Source organism: Hippoglossus stenolepis, chromosome 15 (genome assembly GCF_022539355.2).
Source record: "Hippoglossus stenolepis isolate QCI-W04-F060 chromosome 15, HSTE1.2, whole genome shotgun sequence".
NCBI lineage: Eukaryota > Metazoa > Chordata > Actinopteri > Pleuronectiformes > Pleuronectidae > Hippoglossus > Hippoglossus stenolepis.
Genome location: NC_061497.1, coordinates 975,885 through 998,560, shown reverse-complemented (window position 1 = coordinate 998,560; position 22,676 = coordinate 975,885). Strand labels below are relative to the sequence as shown.

The window sequence follows — 22,676 nt, the reverse complement described above, 5'->3', positions numbered from 1 at the left end:
AGCACTATCACATTTCTCTGAGGTTCTTTGCAAGGTTGTGTGACTCTGGGAAGCACAGGATTCTTTACATTACATACAGTTTTAAACCAATTTGAACAGAATGCAGCATACTGCACCAAATTGTACATACCAATATTGTATCACATGTTAACAAACAATTGCAATCCGTTATAACTGTCGATAATTTCATTGTATCTCATGTCATTTCGTAGTACTTTTTGCTGCCCTTTACGATATATGAAACAGGCAAATATACACTTAATCTTGATATAGAAAAGCCTCCTTTGATGTAAAAGTTAACTATGCAGCAACTTAAATTGAAAGTTTAAAACCCTGTTCTCTCCCTGCCCCTGCACTCAGACCTCTCTACAGGCAGACAGCACATATGTTGTAATAGCTTGCACACTAGTTGTAATCTTTAGGATTCGCTTTTCTCCAGATTTCAATTAGTTTCAAACGATTCTGAGGCAACACAGAGTAGAATGTGTGAAACACAAGTGTCCCCCTCACACAGGAGGGATAGAGTCAGACATAAGAACCAAGTGGCTGCAAATCACACAATTATCTCAATTGATCTCAATCTTTTTAACCTTTGTATTAATAACAAATGTATCACTGAAACATAATCACGTTCCAACCAACACATGTCCACTGATCAACTTAGTTACAAACACAATGAGCTGAAAGTGTAGAAGGTGTGAATTGAAGTGGAGGAAGAACACAGCTGTAGCACTCTGGGGTCAGAGAAGCTGCAGCTCATCCATGCCTCACAGACAAACCGCAGGTCCCCGGATGAAAACAAAAAAAAGCCTGGGTGTATTCGCCCTTTGCCACAAGGCAGCAGGGTATTTATTGGAACATGACATAAACCATACAACAATTTAGCACGTTTTGTAGCAGCAATGCGAAAATAAAAACACCCTCCCCCCAGAATTGGTCCATTTTGACAACGGGATTTCCCCCTTCTTGTTGCTGAGGCCTTCATTATCCCCAGCCTTTAGAATGCGCCTCCATTTTCCACACCAACAACACAACAGTGGCTACACAGCAGTCTATGAATAGTCCCGATGAGAAGCGAGTGGATGTTTACAACGTAGAAACAGCAACACCACACACTGCCCCCTGTTTGGAAGGTTGTTCGTCCATAAGCAGAAAAACAAACACTGATTTGAAAATCAGCCGGTTCCCAGCTGAGCTTTTAGTCCCGACGGACTCCGGGGCCAGCGGGGAGTCTTTACTTGCTCTTGGCCGGTTTCTCCGTCTTCTTGGGGAGCAGGACAGCCTGGATGTTGGGCAGCACGCCTCCCTGCGCGATGGTCACACCTCCCAGCAGCTTGTTGAGCTCCTCGTCGTTGCGCACGGCCAGCTGGAGGTGCCGTGGGATGATCCTGGTCTTCTTGTTGTCCCTGGCAGCGTTACCGGCCAGCTCCAGGATCTCAGCTGTCAAATACTCCAGCACGGCCGCCAAATACACCGGAGCCCCGGCCCCGACGCGCTCCGCATAGTTGCCTTTGCGCAGTAGCCTGTGGACGCGACCCACCGGGAACTGGAGTCCGGCTCGAGAGGAGCGAGACTTGGCCTTTGCTCGGGCTTTGCCTCCGGTTTTCCCTCTGCCAGACATGATCGTTTAAATATGGTTGTTGACGATGACACGGTGTCAGGATAATGGCGTCGACGCGAGCACAGCTCTGCACGTAATGAAAAAAAATCTGAAAATCTATATAAACCACAGAGACTTTTCCGATTGGAGGAGTGAAACTGAAACATATGAACCAATGGCTCAGCGCATCTTGCGTTAATGTCTGTCCTCCGATCAGGAGTGCTCCAATGGCAGAGAAGGAATGGCACACACTCATTTGCACGGCTATGTTATAAGTACAGGATGGTGATGGGGTGGTAGCCAGCGCCATGTCCCTTCCTGGCTCCCCAGTGATGTGTGTAAAGCAGAAAAATGCCTGATCCTGCAAAATCAGCCCCTGTGCCTGAGAAGTTACTCCAAAAAGTAGGAGCCGGGAGGAGAGTTACGCCATTTGCGTGTACAAGGTGCTGAAGCAGGTGCACCTAGACACGGGGATGGTCTCCTCCAAGGCCATGGGCATCATGAACTGAGTGAAGCGTCGCGGCTGGCGCACTACAACAAGCGCGCCACCTCCAGGGAGATCCAGACCGCTGCCCGCCTGCTGCTGCCCGGCGAGCAGGCCAAGCACGCCGTGTCCGAGGGCACCAAGGCTGTGACCAAGTACACCAGCTCCAAGTAGAGGCGGACAGAGGCTCAACAGAGGGGGGGGGGACACAAGTCACTAATCATCAAAGGGACGATCTTCAAAGCCCCTTTAGTGTGTGGTGAAGCCACGTCTGTGATTTTGCAGCATTGTTGTCTTAGGAGAGAAAGAATGCCAAATGAATCGAGGCCTTACGCTGAATATCCTGAGATATAGTGGAACTGTAGCCTGCCACTCAGCTTAAATCAGCCTTTTTCTGAGTGGTGTCACGTTTTAAACAACTCTCTAAATAAATTTAGAGTGGATGTAAGTTGGTGCTCCTAACCTGTGGAACCCTCCACTGCTTTAAACCATTTATTAATTATTAATTTACATGCACATGTGTTTGGGTTTCTACCTTTTGATGTCAATCTTCTCCACACAGTAAGGCCACAAGTGGTTGAACAGCGACACCACGTGGTGGCTGGAGTTGATGTGGGGACAGTATGCAGGCGTGCACTGGGGTGATAGCATATATTTGTAAATAAGACTCCAACACACCATCAGATTAGATATCTCCGGCACTTCTCTCCGCCCTGGGAGAGGGATCCCCCACATGTGGCTCTTTCTGAGGTTTCTACGTTCTTTTCCCCTGTTAAAAGATTTCTTTTTAGTAGTTTTTCCTTACTCTTGTTGAGGGTTTAGGACAGAGGATGTCGCACCTTGTTAAAGCCCTATTAGACAAATTGTGATTTGTCAATATGGGCTATACCAATAAAATTTGATTGATATCAAATTGATATCATATTTGTATCCAAGTCAATAAATTTATCAAATTTTATGTTTGTAGCCCTTACTCCCAAATCCCAACTTGTCTCATACGAATCCACACGGTGCAACATCCCTCACCACTTCACAGAGAGAGGGGTAGAAACCTGAGAGTCACATGTGAGGGACCCATCTCCCAGGACGGACAGAAGTGCAATAGATGTGTGTATGTCAATGAAATTATAATATAAAACAACATTCATGAGAAATGGAGAGATGTATCAAAGAAAATGCCTGACAGAGATGAAGGGAGCCACATTGACAATTGTAATATCAGTATCACCACGGTAGGCTAGTATATGTGAGTAGGCATATTGTGTATCTAAAAAATCCAATTGTAATCAGAATCCACAATCAGAATCCATGATGTGGCCACAGTCACAGTCCTGGATGTATAATAATAAAGCAAAAAGACTGTAAATAATACAGGATCCAAATAAAAATATGACCCATATGACACAGTGGGTAGTCATGGTTCTACTGATTGTGTCTTTATGCACAAGAATTCCCCTAAAAAAATAACGATTTACTGCATTGAAATGGGACAACACACAGTAGTTAAACTCAAGTCATAAATGACAGATTCGGTATGTTAGTAGAATTAAACACATCTGTGGCAAAGGCATTCAGACTTATATGCTGAGAAATCCAATGGCAATGCTTTCTTTACTGGTCCATCACTTCAGATGGTTGTTTTAGTTTGACTTTTAGTAAATTATGTTTCTGAGCAGTGGTTTTCCAGATAAGACTTGCAGGCAATACAAAATTCTACTCAATAAAATGTGTAGACATCTTATATCCTTAATGTCCTTACGTAGCCAGTGAAGAAGCATACTGTGATGGGATTTAATTTCAAGTATTGTTAATTGCATTCAGTAGATCTTGGTCACGTGATTAAGCACAAGGGTGATATTAATTGATGTATATAATAATCATCCAAAGCTGAACAGAGTGGCCATGATACTATGCTGATCTAGTTACTGTGACACACAATGAAAAGAGCAGCTTCAATCATGGATGAACTGGATATTAAGGCCCTTAGGTAATGGGAACAGAAATCAAAGAGTGGATGAGAATAAACCTTAATGGCTGATAAAGAACACAAACAGGTTCAAGTTCCCAGTCATAGTTGAAGAAGTGTATCTTACTTGTGTGTCAGATGGCGGTGATGTCACCTTTAAAAAATGAATAAAATATTACGATGCAAACATATAGATTTGTTGATAAGAAAGTTATTCTCAGCAATAGATAAATCCAGTATGTGCAAAAGAACCAGACGCTGATCCCGATCTGAATGAATCAAACCTGATTCATGAGTGAGGAATTCATATCGCACACAAACATCCATACCTGGTGCAAACCTTTGCAGCCAAGATTAAGAAAAATAGATCTCCAGAGGATCCCTTTGGGTAATAACCCACTCAGATACACTTATGGCTGCTGAATGGGAAAAAGGACTGACAGGACTCCTGCTCCATGCGGAGCTCAGTGTAAGATCATCTCCCCTCCATTGTTCAGCTCGGGCTTCAGGGTTCCTGGAGGGGATCTGGGGGGGATTTGTGTTTCAGGTGACAGGTTTTGTTTGGCAGGGTGTGCCTTTCTCTCCAACTCTGAGATGGTGTGCAGGAGACCTCATTTCTGAACAAAGGCTGGTAGCCCCTGGCAGAAGTGGGGGAATATAACAACAAAATAAACATACTAGTTGAGTGAACAGGATTTATAAAATGGCCCATTTTGGGTGCTCTTTCATAAAAATGAGGTATTAACATTCCGGTTATGTAATGTCTTCAGGCAGTTGCCTTAAGTTCTCATGGATATTTAAGTATTTCCGCTCTATTTTTGTTCCGATTTAGCTGAAAGTTGAATATTAAGTAGTTTGTAAAATTATATTTTATTTATAAAAAAAATGCAAATAACCATATTTTCTAATCAACAAATCAACAAATTAAGAGCAGCATCTATGAGCTTGTATAAATTCAACTTTAAAGGTTTTCCTGCAGATCCCTAGATTTGCTTTAACTGGAATCCAGATGGGATGAGATTTAGGGCACTTGGCTTTGAAAAATGACTGCAGATGAGGTCATTGCTGAAATGACAAGTTAAATTTATAGGTACTTAAGTAGACTAAAGACACATCATAGAGGCCGCTCTGTTGTTCCATGTCTGACAGATGATCTGGATGTAGGACCCCACCAGCTTGTGTTGCTCTCTTCCCTGTCTTCTCTGTGGGCTTCCTGTCCTCTCCTTTGAGCCAGAAAGGAGGTCAGTATAAATGTGTGACATGGAGGAACAAGCTCACACAGAAGACACATAGTGAGGGAAAGAGGTGGATGCAACATCCACACAAGGTAAGGGGAAACTCTCCTCATCTCTGTGAACAATAAAATATGTTTTAAATATTAATAAAGATTAAAAGAAATAATGATAAAATAGTTTTACTACCAGCTATAACTTCTATTGGAATTTGATTGATTAGACAGCCACTGCTGGCTATCACTCTATGTTCCTTCTTATTTCTTGGTTACATGTCTCATCTCAGTGCAACACTTTATGTTTTTGTTCTGATCACACTTTGTGAGTGAATTTTTTTTAATTTTTTTAATTTTATTTGCATATTAACTCCAGTGTAAGCTCTGTCCAATGATGGAAAAAACTTCATTTCATAAATAAGGTTTTGAGACAGTGACACCAAATCATATTTACTGTATCCTGTTTAATTATAAGGTTCTGATGCATTCTTCAGTTCCTCTGTTTGAGGACTGTATTTGCATTATTTCAGTTTAGTCTTTCTCATGTCTGAAGCTCATAGTTAGTAACTAAATATTCACTGAAGTAATAGCCTGAAGTACACTTTTACTTTAAATTGAATAATTCCATTTCATTTATTTTTACACATCAGAGCTTCTCCACTGTATTCTAGAATCAGTAGGCTATTCCGATTCCAATGCTTTCATTTCACTCCATTTATCTGACAGCTGTGGTTACTGGATACTTTTCAGATCAAGACTTGATGCAAAATCTTAGCCCAGAACATATCTTATGAATACAGTATTATGCAAAGTCATGTCATCCCTTATATAAAAAAAGAAATTGTTAGAGAGTCTACGAGAAGCATTTTCCCCCTGTTTATGGTCAGATTATCCAATATTTTACCAAAATGTTATAATGTTTAATCTTCTCACAACCCCCAGACTTTGTTCTACTGGTTTAAACTAGCTGCACCTTGACCAGATACAGATACAATGATCAATCAGGCCAGGATTAGTATTTTTTTTACTTTGGTAATTTAAGTATATTTTGTTGATATTACTTGGGTTCCAGGATCATGGAAGTAGGACATTCACTTGTGATGAATTAATTTTGTTATAACTGGGATGTTGAAGAAAGCATTTGAGAGCTTGCAATTCATTGGCTTTGTGAGCTCTCTGGGGATGGACCCTTGTGCATGTCTGATTTCTGTCATCTATCTGTCCCTCCAGTTTGAGGACAATGTGGCTGGTCCTTGTTACGTATCAACTTGCCACACTCCTTCTGGCCCGAGCTCAGAATGCCTGCATCGGACACTCCACATTCAGAAGTCCAGGTCAGTGAAACCAGCAGTACTCACACTCTCGTCCTTTTCATCCAGCTGCTGCTCTGACTTCGACCATCCCCCAATTCCTGTCCCTCTTTTCTTCCCACTGCAACCTAATAAGCATCAGCACAGTGTCAGCCTGGCTATCATAGGAGAGTCTTTATCTAGAGTCAGGGTGGGGTGTTTTAAAAAGCTTTGAGAATGAGACAACCTTAAAAAAGAGGCTTTGAGAAGTTAGGAGGACATAATAACACATTTAGTTGCAAACATTTTTAAACTTCAACTTTGGAGCACACATCCACATTCAGAACCAACTGAAAACGACCAGATACGATCAATTTTGACTATCATTTAAAATTATTTAATTTCTGATAAAGCCTTGACAATTTCTATCGCGAGGAGGCCAGTCAGGGACATGAATAGTGGAACCAGAATTCAATTTAAACTGTTGATTGTTGTGTCAGCTTTTTTACAGTTTAACCTTGAGGTTCAAGCCACTGTTAGTGGGGCACATCAACAGACTTTTTGGATCTTGGATATTCAATATTTCATGATGAAATGAACATTGGGAGTTTTCAATTCAATTTTATTTGCATATCAACAAATCCAGTGATGAAATCCAACAGTTCCCACAATGAGCAGCACTTTGGCAACTGTGGAGAGAAAACACAGCCATATTCTGACAATTGATATTGTAAGGCAATATTTCAGTTGGCATTTACATGAGTTGTTAATAGAATATTCCATTCACATTTTCATTGAAAATGGCATAGACTGGTTGTGACTCATGTCAACATTTTGTGCTACTTGTTTACACTGTCACTCAGGGCATGTGTCATCAAAGTTGGTAACTGCTGTATGTCAATGTTACAAAATGCTGTGAAAACTCCAATAGGACGTTATTATGCCTGTTGGACACATACAGTACATGTCGATATTATGCGACTCAGGTCAGAATAGTCCACAAGTATTCAGATAATGCTGTTTACGTGGCAGTGTAGTATTCTGATGAACGGAATTTGGTTAATATTAAAATAGTGGTGTCCATGTAAATGGAAAACTGAGTTTTGTGCTCTGGTGAACCTTTTCTCGCTGTAGAACATTTTTTTGTCGTTGTTTATGGCTCTTTGTGGAACTGAATTCAAAAGAAGAGTTCTTCAAAGCACACCTTACTGCACTTTTGGTGCTTTGAAGAACCTTTTCACGTTAAATCATCATTTTTTGGGGCAAGAAGAATGTAACATCGCCATTTTGTCTGTACATCATCAACACGTATTTTCCCGCCCTCTGGTCTGGAGCTGGAGATCTACAGTCAAGGTAAATTCAGTCTAACAATGTGATTATATTATTTATCTGTGGTGGAGTCTCAGTTAACCATGACACGTTTACCTCATTGTAATGGTTTTTGTCTCACATTGTTTGGTTAAAGAGCGAACTAAGCATTAGCTTGCTAGCTAGCGTTAGCCACATTAGCATTAGCTACATTAGCTAACATTAGCCACTAGCCACCCTTCTTGAGGCTGTAAAAGTGAAGGCTATGGCCGCCACACAATTCAACAAATAATAAAGTACATGCTGGATTAGTTGCTTTGTCTGTGTTTAATATACAAACAGGCTAAGTGTACGATTAATTAACCACAAGCACAAATATCACTGATACTATTTACTATATATTTAGTGTTTGGGCAAATGTTTAAAAGTTAAATATATGTTGGGAGAACAGCAAATGCATATTCTATTCTAATGAGATTTTATTTTACATTTATATTGTTTATTTTAATTATCAGTCTGATTTCTTGCCAGATTTGCTCAAAGTGTGAAACTACCACTGCAGATCCAGGACGAGCGTGAAGCTCTGCCCTGCTGTTTGACCTGCAGTCTGCACAGCTGCATCAGTTAACATGGGAGGGTAAGATATCATTTGAAAAACTAAATTATATATATATATATATATATATATAATGGGAAGATCGAAGATTTAATTCTTGTAGTTTCATTATCCACACCAATGATGCCATTACAAAAAAATTGGAAGTTTACCATGTTCCATGGCATGTGTTATTGAGAATATCACCTTTGTCTTTATAATGTCTTTGCTTTTTTCAGACTAGATTGTCAATGCTGTGGTACTCCTCCTACCATCAGTCTTCAAAGGGGACATACAACAGCTGTTTATTATTGATAAGGTGAAGTATTCTGTCTCACGTTCTGTAATTATTTTGAGTTTTGTGTTTGTTGTTCGAATTATTCAAACATAACATTTATTCTACTTTGAGGTTTCAAATTCAAGTTTTAAAAGCTATAGATGATGTGCTTAACAAAACTTGTGTTTTTTAATTCATCAGAATCTTATAAATCCTCTGGTGTTTTGGTCAGGAACATCAAACAATTTCGATTTTAAATGTTTATTGTGCTTCTTTAAAAACATGTTGCTTATTGCCAAATAAACAAGACAGGTGAAATTGCTAAAAATATACTTGGACCCATAAAGTTAATGCTATTTAATACTACATATCATACAGAGTTTTAGCCCCGATGGTGCTGGGGCTGGAACAGTCCATAGCACTCAAGGTGCAGGAGACATATTGTTTTTGTGGAGATTATTTTGCTGTGGAAAAGCATCTTTGAGGACCTTAGGATGCTTAAAAAACTTAACACATTATTTTAGAGAGAGTCAACTTGGTTCCTCTAGGATCTACTTAGCAGTGGGGGCAGGCCGACTAGCTTAAACTTTGTTTCTAACAACCTGTCTCATTTTCAGACAATGCAGTGTGTCAGACTTTTTTTTATTATTGTATTTGACAGGATCCAGTATATCTGTCTCCAACGTGTTCTGAGTGACTGCATGAACCAGTTCCCTCCTACAGAGCAGGCCATCACTGTGAAGATGGATGGCATTTGGATGCTTCTTGATGATGGCAGCGTGGACATCTCCCTTGACCTGATGTTTGCCTTTTTATTCTATCACATCTTCCATGCTGAGTACCCCAAAACCTTGAGGAAGACAATGCCCTTTCTGGAATCCTTGTGGTGTCCTGGATGGTTACTTAGATGTTCAACCCTACATGTTTAACTTGACAGGCCGGGTAGTATGTTTTTACATATGTTGTAATGTAAAGCTAAAACTGTTCACCAATGCTGTTGTCAAGGTAAGGTCTCTATTTTCATTGTGAGGTTGAACTACTAATTTAAATGTTACTCCTAAAAATAAAACACTGACTGAATTGCTTTTTCAATTTCATTTGTTCAGATCATTTTAATTTCATTACTTATATGCTGTCATATTTCTGAGGAGAAAACTTGAAGGGTTTTCCTGAGGAACAACAATTTGGTTTAAGCAGGTATATTTCAAAATAACAGGTTTTAGTTTTCTAAAAAATACAATTGTAGAATTTCAACAAAGTCTTTATGAAAGGTTACTGATTATGTGTGTATGGATGTATTTATGTATTGATGTTTGCATAGATAGATAGATGGATAGATTCTTTTTTGATCCAGAGGGGAATTTAGTTTAAGAACCTCTTTTGGTTTTCTAAAACACCCAATTGAACTGGTTCTTCAGGGAACCCATAAACAAACAGTTTTTTGTGGAACCTTGAATTGTTGTAAGGTAATGGTTCACTTTTGGTTCTAACTTGAACCTTTCTTTTAACAGTGCAGAAGAAATAACTAGGACTCAGCACCTCACCTGTTAACTCTTTCAGACAGACTCCCACATGCCCCCACTAGATTCCTCACCTCCAGTGTGACATGGGCTTCCTGTCATTTACAAAAAAGAATAAAGGTTCAAGACTTGTGATGTTTCTCTTCCAGATCCCCAGAGGGCACGGTACATGTAGAGTCATACATCTGTGTAATGTGTATAATCTGTGGAATGCACTTTAAAAATCCATTCTACAGTTGACAGCAACAGATCCTTAAAGCTGATTCTGGTCTCTCTCTTCAGTCAACTCAGACATCGAGGTCGTCTGTGGCTCTCAGACAGTGGACCTTCAGATCCTTCTGTGCCCCATCTATTTCAATGGATACAACGAGTCTCTGCTGTCGCTCAACTCAGTACACTCCAATCACCTGTGTAAAGGGACAGCAGACTGGTCAGTGGACCCACCTGTCGTTAGATTCAACTTCTCCATAACAGAGGAGGGCATCAGTGCCTGCTCCAGCACGCTGACAGTAAGTTATCAATGCCTCAAAACACCCAGAACTCACACAATAGATTTTTACGAAGCCAAACTAAACTCCTTTCCTCAAAGGTCACCCAGGAGGCGGGAACTGGCCTGTTTTCAGACTTCTCCCATGTCGAGTACATCAACATCGCAGGCATGGTCTGCTCGGTGGACCCCAGTACAGGAGCCATTACCTATCACCAAGAGGTGATGTACAAGTTCTCCTGCCGCTACCCTCTGCAGTACCTGGTCAACAATACTCAGATGAGTGTGTAAGTGAACCTAGCTGTTAAAAGGCCCAATGAAATGAATAATACATTTGTCTCCCTGTGTTAACTGCTCATTTATCTCTTGTTTTAACTCTAATACTTAATCTCTGTCTCTTCTCTTCCTGTAAAACAGTTTAAACTGTTTGGTGACTCATGACTCATACTGCATCCAATGATAATGCCTTTTGGAATTTTTACTCTCTCCCTGTAACTATAATTCTGCCAGTGAGTGACTGGTGCACAGGACCTACATTGTCCAATAGATGAGTTAAATCCACAGACGTAGGCAAAGGCGTTGGTGAGAAGACCAAGACAACAGAGCAGGCTGTCACCGTGACTTTACATGTTGAGCTACTGTAAAAAATGTATATAACATGTACATTCAGAAAAAAACTAAAGATGTGATTGGTGCTGGATCCACATCACAAAACATTAGAAAAAGTGGAACTCCTAAAAAAGCGGAACACCTAAAGCTGCTAAAGGATTTACAGTATTTGCCGGTGAGCACAATTACAGTAGCTCAGACTGGACAAACTAAACACCCTTTGAGTTTTATGACAACTGAAGGCTAACACAGGTTCTCTTTCATGTTTGGAAGATGAGGGTGAGGTGAGGGGTATTCAGCTGCAACATCCAACTTCACCACTAGATGTCACTAAATTCTACACTCTGAACCTTTAAGGCTCTTCCTCAGATTTCTGATGAAGAAACAGGCACCATCTTAAGTATCCACAATCAATTTGGAACAAATCACATGATGAATCAGCAATACGGAATGTCTACATTTCATAGTAGATATCGTAGCAAATATGGATATAAAAATAGTGTGCAAAATATAAACTGTCACGTCAATAGTTGGTATTCCATATAGGTTCAGTATAAATAGCTGTTACAAATACTAACTAGAGGCGTCTCTGTCTTGTTTTATGTTAAAATAGGGAGAGTCAGAGTAACAACAAGTTCAACATTCTGGCAGATGTATGGAGAGAAAAAAACATGTTATCAAGAGAGAACATATAGGAACTAAATTCACAGAAAAGATCTAATATCAAATTGTTCTTTAAAACCCTTTGTGGCTAAAGTGCCATTGGTGTAAATCTAAAAAAGCTTCGGTATCTACTATAATGTATATAGATTAGCTTTGAAGTCCTTTTATTAGTCCCGCAATGGGGACATTTGTAATATTACAGTAGCAAAAAGACATCAGCAGTAATAAATAGAACTAGACTTGCGGTCCCGAGCCTCGCCACCGCAGGGAAGCGACACGACCGCACCGAGGCAAATTTTGAGGTGGATCAAATGAAAAATGTTGGCATAACATGACAAAGTATAAAACATGGTACTTCCTTTCACAGCTAGGGGGCGCTGTGACTATTAAAGTATATTTGCATAAAGAACGGGTGGTTTCTTCATCACAAAATGTAGTTTGACAGAGATTGGAGCAAAAACATGGAAGTTACAGTTACTTGAAGGTTCTTGGCGAGACATCAATATTCGCCGCCATGCCAAGGACACGCCCCATGATGACAACTCACAAGTTTGATTCTATGGCATTATCAGCTCCTTTAGGCTCTCCTGACCAAATTTCACATGAATCGGGTGAACGGGCTAACTGCAGGATACTTAAATGTAAAACATGACATTTCCTGTTACAGTTAGGGGGTGCTATGACTATTATTGAATATTATCATATGGAGCTATTCAGGGAGAGACCTTTGTCGTACATATGTGGTTTGAGGCAGATTGGACAATATACATGGAAGTTATGAGCACCTATTGTTTTCTGGCGCCCCCTGACAGAAACTCATAGATTACATAACTTTTAATCAGAAAGTCTCTAACATGACGTATACCAAATGTGAAGTCGATCGCATGAAATCTGTAGGAGAAGTACGAATTTGAAGTACGTGTGAAAATCACGCCAAATATCATATTCAATCCAAAATTGGCGACTTCCTGTTGGGTGTGGCGAAGAGTGTCAACAGAATTTTTTGTAAGTCTGGGCATGATACACATGTTTGCCGATTTTCATTGTTCTAGGTGAAAGTAAAAATTTAGGAAGACCCTAGTTGAAATGGCGCTATCGAGCCATTTATGGACATACGTTCCCAACCACATTAAAATATGTCCATTTTCACCAGACCTGGTACGCCCGCGGAATTTGTTGACTTTAGAGTATGTTGCGTTTCCCAAAAAAGCATTTCAATATGCAGAAAAAGAAGAAAAACAAAGAAAAATAATAATCAGAGCGAAAACAATAGGTCCTTGCACTGTCGTGCTCGGGACCTAAATATAAAAGTAATATCTTGAAATATAAAAAAATATGAATGGATATAAAATAAAATTAATATATACAGTGTAAAGAAACATATTATGTGAGAGAATATGTACAGTGAATAATCTATATTGCTGATATGTCATGTGATTTGTTCTAAATGGATTGTGGGTATTTAAGAGGGCAACTCTGTTCATTTATCAGAAGTCTGAGGGACGGGCAAATAAATCCTTTAACAGGGGATTTAGGTGTTTGGATTTTCTCTATTGTAAACAAGCTGCTAGTTGTCGATCCTAGCACGAGAGCTGCTATTGGCTACTGTAAGCAGTCAGGTCTGGTGAAAATGTACGTATTTTAAATATGGCGCGTGGCGCGGAATTTTGATAGTCATAGCGCCACCTAGCTGTAACAGGAAATGTCCCGTTTTACTTTTAATTGTCCTGGAGTTAGCCCGTTCATCCAATTTATGGGAAATTTGGTCAGGAGAGGCTAAAGGAGTTGGTGATGCCATAGAATCAGACTAGTGAGTTTTCATCAGGGGGCGTGTGCTTGGCATGGCGGCGAATCTCGATGTCTCGCCAAGAACCTTCAAGTAGCTGTAACTTCCATGTTTTCGCTCCAATCACTGTCAAATTTCATTTTTGTGATAAGGAACCTGCCCTTAAGAGCTCTATATGCAAATATACTTTAATAGTCACAGCGCGGCCTATCTGTGACAGGAAGTACCATGTTTTTTACTTTGACATTCTACACCTACATTTTTCATTTAATCCACCTCAAATTAGGTCAGGGAAACCTTGAGACGCTGGTGACGCATCTTGTGACACTAACCCCACTATATTGAACCATAATGGCGTGCATTTGGATGGAACGTCAACAAACAGGAAGTGGCTGTAAAGTCACTGCACATGCACCAATCTGCCTCAAAATGGACGCATACAATAAGAGTCACTATGTGAACACAAGGATTATATTGGGCAGTTGAGGCAGAATGGCTCAACAGCACCACCTACTGGAAACTGCAAGTAGTCCCTCTGGTTCACACTTCATTGGAATAACCTAAATTTTTCCCAGCCGACTCAAGACCTCAGCTGAATCGTGATCAGCAAGCATTCTCTGGCGCCTGCCGATGGACACTTGGACACGGTCTGACATCCTTCCCGTTGAGTCCCGAGCGAATTCCTCTTCCTGGGGCGACCGGGGGACATGACCGCGTCACTTCCCCGCGGTGGTGAGGCTCTGGACCGCATTGTACTTGCTCGCAAGTCTAGTTTTCCATTGCTGCTGTTAGATGGTGAAAACTTTCACACAATAATTACAATCATTGCTGATCATGCACTCCTACACTCTGCTCTTCCTTTGCAAATCAAAGATAACTTATTTTTATATTATTTAAAATTATATAGAATGTACATTTTTTTTAGTTTGTGTGTAGTTTGACACTGCTCTTAACCCACTAAAACATTCAGGTGCATAAGAAGGGATTTGTTTTACTCTTCCAGTTTGGAATAGATAGCAGGGGAAGTGGCTGGTTAACCTGATCAGTTATTGCCACTGGGATTCAGCGCTATGGTTGAGTCAGTCATTATGTTTTCTTTAATCACTCACATGATAGTTAATTGATGCTGCCGTGATCCCAGGCATTAACAAACTGTCCACTCTGTCTCACATTCCCTCTGAGGGAGCCGTGTGAAAAGGCTCCAGTCTTGTCAAAGTCAGCTCCATCCTCTTTAGAGAGGAGCTTCTCCCACTGTTGAATTAAAATCCAGAGTAGCAAGGATGAGAGATTATTTTTTATCTCTTGTGTCAACTCTTTAAGTGTTGAGTGTAGAGATAAATCAGTAGAAACGGCCGGATATTTATTTAAAATACATTCATCTATGGATAAAAAGGCCAGTAGGGGTTAATGATTTTTATATCAAAGCTTATTCCCCACAGATAATGAATGAACCACAGATTTACTGTATGTTAGAAAGTGTCACGTTACCATCTTCAGTGAGGCTTCATGGAGCAGCAGTGTCCTCAGAGGTGTGTGTTACCTGTGTGTCTAGTTTCAGGAGGGTTTGAATCTCACCCTGGTGTGTTGTTCCCTCATGTATCAAATGAATGATGACCTGGTTGTCAACCACTCGGGTGTTTCCTGTAATGAATTCCAGTGGTTGACAGAACTTTTTCTTTTTTCCCAACAGATCTGGGGTCCGTCTGGCAGTCAAAGACAATAATGGGAGTTTTGTCAGCACACTGAGCATGAGACTCTTCACGGTGAGATGTCTGAGGTGTCACCAGAAAGCTGCTTCACACACACACACATGGAATAAACAGCACCATGTCACCTTCCAGATGTACATTACATTCTTTAAATCAAGGAAATCATTTATTAACAGCAATGAAATGTTATTTGTATAACCCATGTGTTCAAGTAAGAATTTGCCTCATAGGGCTTAACAAGGTGCAACATCCTCCACCCTCAACCCTTGACTAAAGTGAGGAAAAACTACATTAAAAAAAACAGGGGGAAATAAATGTAGAAATGCCACAGAGAATTGCAAAGTAGGGATCCCTCTCCCAGGGTGGACAGAGGTGATATAAATGTTTTCTGATGGCAGAGGACATCAACAAAATAACAATATTTATAACATCCATGAGAAAAGACAGCGTCTAACATAAATGGAAAGGTGTATTACTGATTAAAGTATCTATACAAAAGAAAATGTCTGAAGGAGATGAAGGGAGCAGTAATGAAGTAATGAAGATTGTAATGATGATAGCGATATTGCCAATAATAGTACTTCCAGGCATATTGTAAATCTAAACAATCTATTTGTAATCATCCAATCAGCTTCTTTAACTCATCCGAATAATCAGTGGGATCCAAATGTCTGAGAATTCTTAGCTTTCTGGGACATCAATTTGCTTGCTTAGGAAATTCTGTATCTGTATCTACTGATCCTCTGATCCCTTCTAGTCAGCCTGATCAGGCTTTGGATACAAGTGGTAAAAGGTAAATGGTCTGTTTTAAATATAGCCCTTTTCTAGTCTTTATCACTTTAGGTTCCTGCACCGACCATTAGAAATCTTCCGTAGAGTCATGATTTAAAGCTGAGAAAGCTTCTATTTGCTCAGAATCACAACTTGCCTTCTGACTCAAACAGTTCTGATGCCATTTCTCCTACTATCAATATCAATGCTGAACAGTGACCTCCTAGAAACTTATAACATGTGAACACTGGGTGTAAGTTAAATTACTTGAATGAGACTCTGATGAGTAGATCAATGTGAGCATCATCTGAACACATCCATCAATGGAAGGATACAGCTCAAGACCTTCTTTACCAATGCGTTGGTCAAAGTCACTAACTCAACCCCCAATCTTTCTGATTCCTCTAGGTTTGTCTGAAAATATTACAGATTGTCAATGTGCTCTCAGACCTTTGGACCCCACTGTATTTACAATCTATAGGCTTCAGTACTTACTTTGTTAATACATGGAAAATATGTTTATTCACTTGAGTGAAGCCATTAGCCTACAATTTATGAGAAGATGGATCCCACTCTCATGTCTTCATGCTGAATATGAAGTCCAGTAGATCAGCTTTAAGGGTTAATAGTCTAAAATATGGGGAGCAGCCTGGTGTAAAAATGACACTAGGTGGTCTTAGGGGGGTTAGGAACTGGACTTTATCTTGAATGAACACAGTTTCTTCCTTGAGTCTCTGGAGTCATTTTTCTCATCTCACTCATGGTTATAAAGTGAATAATTATATTTCCCAAATAGGCAAACACCCCCTTTAATCTCAGTCTAGGATAAGTTACTTTGTTCTAACAAACCTAAAACATTCTTATCCCTCAAACCTTCTTTATTTTTAAGACAATGCTGAATATTTCGGGAAAGTTAGGCTAAACACAAGGATACACTAATATAAACTGAACTATAACTTCTGGTAGTTAAATTAGCATGAAAAGGTTTCTTGTCTTCATGTGTTTATTATTTATTGTAGAATTCAGATTACCTATGAGACATAAATAAACTATATCAAGTGGAATAATTTGATGATGCCAGCTCAGATAAACTCAGTCATCTTTGTACCTTTGTTTGGATACTGGATACTATTGTTTTAGATGTGACTAATGATGTTGTCATTATATACAACTGCATCATATAGCCCAGACAACGTCAGCAGAACGACCCTTGCCTTCTCCCAGATTGAAACCTGATACTAGAACTCATTCTGTCAGAAGGAACAACATGCATCACTCTAAACAGCCTCCTCTCCTCTCCTCTGTTGTTGGATGTAAAGGACAATAGCTACTCCTCCAGCCTACAAATCCCCCTCGGAGGCCTGGAGCTAAAGACCAGGATCTTTGTAGAAGTAAGGGCATCCAACCTCAGCAACAGGTACAGAGTATACTGGTTTTAGTTCATCTTCAGAAAGTAGTCAGACCCTGTTATCTTTTTCAATGCTTTGTTGTGTTAATTCTAAATTGATAAATTGCCAATTGTGCCCACCAATCTACACTCAATGATCTTCAATGATAAAGTGGGAGCACATTTTTTGAAAGTTTTGCAATTTTATTGAAAATCTAAAACAGATACAATTATTTAGAGCCTTTATGCAGTCTTTTGTAAAATAGATTGGAAGTTTTCTATCTACCTAACTAAACTGAACTGAAGTCAGCATCCGGGTCATGAAACAGAGCCTCAGCTTCTGTAAGTGTCTCGTTCATATCCCTGAAGTTCAGTTGGGCTGGATGGATCTACATTCTTCTTTTGAGGCAACTGTGCTCCTGGGAACACTGGTAGCTTTAGAACTGCTTTTAACCCCTTGCTTTGATCTACGCCCCAACACAAAATGTTATCATGGAGGTCTACATAGTTCTATGGACCTAATGAGTTGGTCTTTGTCCTGAAATCCAGTGTGAATATAGACACATGTATGCGTCTTTCTAAATTATGGCCAGTCAATTATAGTTGCCACAGGTGGACTCCAATCAAATTGTAGACACTTCTCATAGATAATAAAACAAAAAAAATTCAACTCAACCAAAAATTGTATCCATCAAAAATCTACAACACAATAAAGTCTGCAAAAGGTGCAGGGGTCTGAAATACTCTTTAAAGCCACTGTGATCTCAACTGAAAATGTTTGTATGTCTGGCCTTTTAATGTGCTGATACCAAAACTTGGCAGATTCAACGTGCTCCTAGACCGATGTTACGCCACCTCCTCGCCTTTCCACATTAAAGACACATACCATGACCTCTTTGTCGGGTGAGTTACAAAGATGAAAAGTAAAATAGAAACAGAGTTGCTTTTTGAGTATTCAACCACATCATGGTCTTTATTACCATGTGAAGTTGGCTCAGTGGTTGATTGTTTGATAATTTCAGCCACAGGGATAAAAAATGTACCATCTATAAATCAAAATATAATAGGTTCACCTTCCAGCTAAACTCATCTCCATTTTGTTATATGCAAATACGAGGGTTTTAGTGGTAAAATCATGTGTCCTTTGGTCAGAATTTATCGATTATAGATAAAACCTTGTAGAAAAAAAACGAAAACACCATCTCCTCTTTTTCAAGGTGTGACCTGGATGGCCAGACTGTAATAGGAACCAATGGAGAGCAACAGGATGCCCGCTTTTCATTCGAAGCTTTCCGCTTTGTCCAAAGCACAGAATCTCTCTCCACCTACTACGTCCACTGTGCCACCAGGCTCTGTGTAAACTCCTTCTGCCCCAGCCTCACTCAGGTCAGATTCCTCCTCCAAACACCCACTTTCTGCTCGTCTACACAGGACTAACTACTTCACTGTAGATAAAGATTAGTTCAGCATGAGCTTAATTTATTAGGATACTGCACAAATGATACACTGTGGATCTAGATATAAAGTTAAATGAAATGCAATTATATGGAGCTTTTCGATAGTGTTCTATTTGTGACTCATTCTTGAGTGAGCAATTAAAAAAATATGATTTGCAACTGCTTACATAAGTTATGTTTTAAAGAGACATTATATAAAGGCCAAAAATAATTTAGTTTGAGCCAAAAATGCTAAATTCTCTTCTCAACAAATCTATTTGCATGTTAACCATTATCAGTATTAATGTGCAGCCAATCCAAAATTTACCTTCTTGGATTTGTTGGTTTTGTGGCTCAAATGTAACACACACAAAACTGTCTGAACCCAAATGACAAGTACCTGATTCCCCTGCAGAACTGCACCAGCAGCACCAGCTCCAGGAGGCGTCGCAGCATCAGCAACAACCAGGACACCACAGTGAGTGACTCAGCCACGATCACCTCAGGCCCAATCACTACCCGCTTAGATAATGGTAAGAACCCACATGGTCTGTAAAATATACAACAGTAACAAAGGCACTGTTATGTGTTTTAAGTCTGAATTTACCTTTGCTCATGAATGACTTGAAGGTTTCCTTTGTCTTTTCTTCTCGTAGGCAATATGCTGGGATCTGGAGGTATGCAGAGTTCTCTCCTTTGATTACTTCAATTCTATCTACTAACATTGATAACAGTTACTTTGGACTACTATGTCTATTTGGTTTTTCAGATTATTATATAATTTATTGAGTTAATTTGTCCAAAATGGGAGACTCCTCACTTGACAAATGTAAATGGGACCATGTCTTAGAGCCTGTCCTGGGAGGGGAAGGTGCAGGTGAGCACCTTGTTAGTGGGCTTTGATCCAAGAGGCTTTGAGACAGTCTCTGATGGAGGGGATTCATAGTGTTGATCTCTTAAGGGTGAAGTTCAATCCCTCATCTTGGAAATATTGGCCAATCACTGCAAGAAGTGGGCATGCATGTTGGATTGATTCTGAGTCAGACAGAGGCAGCAGTCAAGAGAGAATTGTATCTTCTGCCTTCTGCTTAGAAGTGGTGAATTTACAGTTCCTGGCAACTTAAAGGGGACATAGCATGCCCATTTTACCACAAGTTGATATGGTTCCTTGGGGTCTTAATGAAATGTCTGTAACATACTTTGGTCAAAATACCACAAGGATCATTTAAAACAGCACCCTTTTTACCCTGTCTAAAACAGCCCTCCACAGAGTGACCTGTTTTGAGTGCCTGTTCCTTTAAATGCTAATGAGCCAGCTCCCCTCCCCCTCTCCCCATGATTTTAAACGATATAAATTACATATTTTATATGATATAAATTATCAAATATGCATCCCATACTTTGTATTCCCCTTCTGTTGTCCTGGAGTTTTAATTTTCCCAATCACATAATTAAATGTCCCCCTCTGCCCATCCACTACAAGCACACAAGCAGACAGACAGAGAGAGAAAGAGAGGGGGTGGGGGCTATGAAGACCATCATTTACCCCGAACCCCGACATTCAACGGGGACAACAACAAGCGGAGAAAGCAGAATCGCGGGCTGACCTTATATATACAGTCTATGGGATTCGGGGGTTACAGTAGTGCTGAACACTGCGGAAGTCTTCCACACTGCTGCTGTGTGGCGCTGACACAAATTCCAGCTCACGCATGGGAGAGCGAGCGGTCGCTCCCGAGCAGCTGCTGCAGCCTCCCAGTCCCAACGATCCAGACAAATGCCACATGTGAGTGAATCGCGGGCTGACCAGCGGAGAAATGCTCGTCCCGTGTGAACAGCCCGGCGGCTGCGTGCTTGGGAACGGCGCTGCGCTGCCTCGCAGCCTCGCTGCCTCCGGTGTAAACCCAGCGTAACGAGTGGGGGGGGGGCCAAGACCATGTAGGGAGACTTCCAGTGCCTTGTTACGACACAAAACCCAGGAAGCTCAATCGAGTCGCTCAAGCATGACGTTTCTGACTTAGAGGAACTATAACAAAACGCGCAAGTGTTTTTTCCCCAGAGTTTTTGGGTTGGTAGACATGCCAGATACCCACATTAACCTGTAGAAGCACTAACAAAGTGGAATTTGCATGCTATGTCCCCTTTAATACATAGTCAGCATAGATAGCATGTATTCTGTCAGAAGACTTACTTGGGTTGTGTACTGAATTACATGAACATCGCTGTAAACATCCTGTCGAACCCCTGCTCAATAATCTGGTAGTTCTATTAACCGTTGCTTTACAGTCTATATGGGGAACAAAGGAACACGTTTTCCAAAAACAAATACATGTGGGAATAAGTCTCAGACAGTCTCTCCTCGAAGGTATTCACAGTGTTGCTCTCAGTTATTCACATGTAAACTGAAGCAAGGAAGTTCAAACCCTCCATATCGTCTCACCTCCACATCAGATAAAGGCACCCGGCTTCCACCAAAGTGCTTGTCGGATGGCAGAACAATGTCCGAAACCCCCTCACCCCACAACTTTCCAGTAGCATTTGAAGCCCCTTTTCCACTGGTCCCAAAACCCACCAACACCCATTAACATCTGGCTTTTGTCTGCAATCAGAATGGATACAATTGGCATTCACTCCCAGGTCAAATGACTCTGCACAGGTTTTTATCGGCTCTGGCTCCAATCAGCAGTGATGGAAATGTGGAACATGGGTTAACACGCTAATTTGGAGAGCCAGTGAGGTGATGTGGAACATGCCACAGTGGAGGCGGGTTTAACCTGTGTTTAAAATACCCAAGTATACTTCAGTGTAAAAGAGGTATGACAGGTTTTGTATCTTTCTAAAACAATCCTACAGGGCTGGTCCCTTCACACAGTGATGGGGCAGACTGTTCAACCTGCCTTTGAGGGTGTCCGACTAGGAGCATGTGTTTGGATGTGTTCAGAAAACATAATGTAGAAACAAGTACATAATTAGAAGAAATTATTTGAGGTGGTTCCCTCATCCAATCAAGTTTCAACTGGATGAACTCCTGTCAAGGTCAAGTCGCCCTAACCAAAAATTGAACAAGTTGCCAAAAATAAATGGATAGATGGATCTTTAAACGTCATTACTCAGACTGTAGTCACCTTATGTGAAGGATCAGGGGAAACAGTTGACATGTTGTACATACATACAGTTATGCTCATTAGTATAAAAAATATACATTGCTCTAAGTGGTCCATTCTTGGTGTTTTTTTTCTTCCTTTCCAGGGATTCAGCAGACCCATGAGAATAACACTGTGGTGGTGGTTTCAGTCATTGCAGGCACTGTCGGAGTCATCTGCCTCACGCTGGTTGCTTTCATTGTTTACCAGAAATTCTATTCCATTTCAAACAAAACAATTCTGTGCACCAAAGAATGACTGAGGGTAACGACAGCTTGAAAAGGATTCTGTCCTCTTTCATTCAGTATGGTTCACAATACTATGGGAGCTTAAATGAGTGAGAGCAGATGTCAGAAGTTACTCAAACACCGTTTTGCATTAATTGGTATTATCATATATATATATAATACAACATTAT

At 40.4% G+C, this 22,676-nt stretch overlaps 2 protein-coding genes across 2 annotated transcripts; one reads left to right on the top strand and one right to left on the bottom strand.

Moving 5' to 3' along the window:
• Nucleotides 1–815: 815 nt before the first annotated feature.
• LOC118121979 (histone H2A) lies at nt 816–1,715 on the bottom strand. Its single transcript, XM_035178343.2, has one exon. The coding sequence runs from the start codon at nt 1,619–1,621 to the stop codon at nt 1,235–1,237; it is 387 nt and encodes a 128-aa protein (XP_035034234.1). The 5' UTR covers nt 1,622–1,715; the 3' UTR covers nt 816–1,234.
• Nucleotides 1,716–6,518: 4,803 nt separating this feature from the next.
• Nucleotides 6,519–22,516, top strand: si:ch73-261i21.5 (zona pellucida-like domain-containing protein 1). Its single transcript, XM_035179152.2, has 10 exons — nt 6,519–6,612; nt 10,550–10,776; nt 10,857–11,041; nt 15,503–15,575; nt 17,612–17,709; nt 18,502–18,582; nt 18,897–19,065; nt 19,531–19,648; nt 19,772–19,792; nt 22,365–22,516. Exons 1-10 carry the CDS (start codon nt 6,519–6,521, stop codon nt 22,514–22,516), a joined length of 1,218 nt encoding a protein of 405 aa, XP_035035043.2.
• The last annotated feature ends 160 nt before the right edge of the window (nt 22,517–22,676 follow it).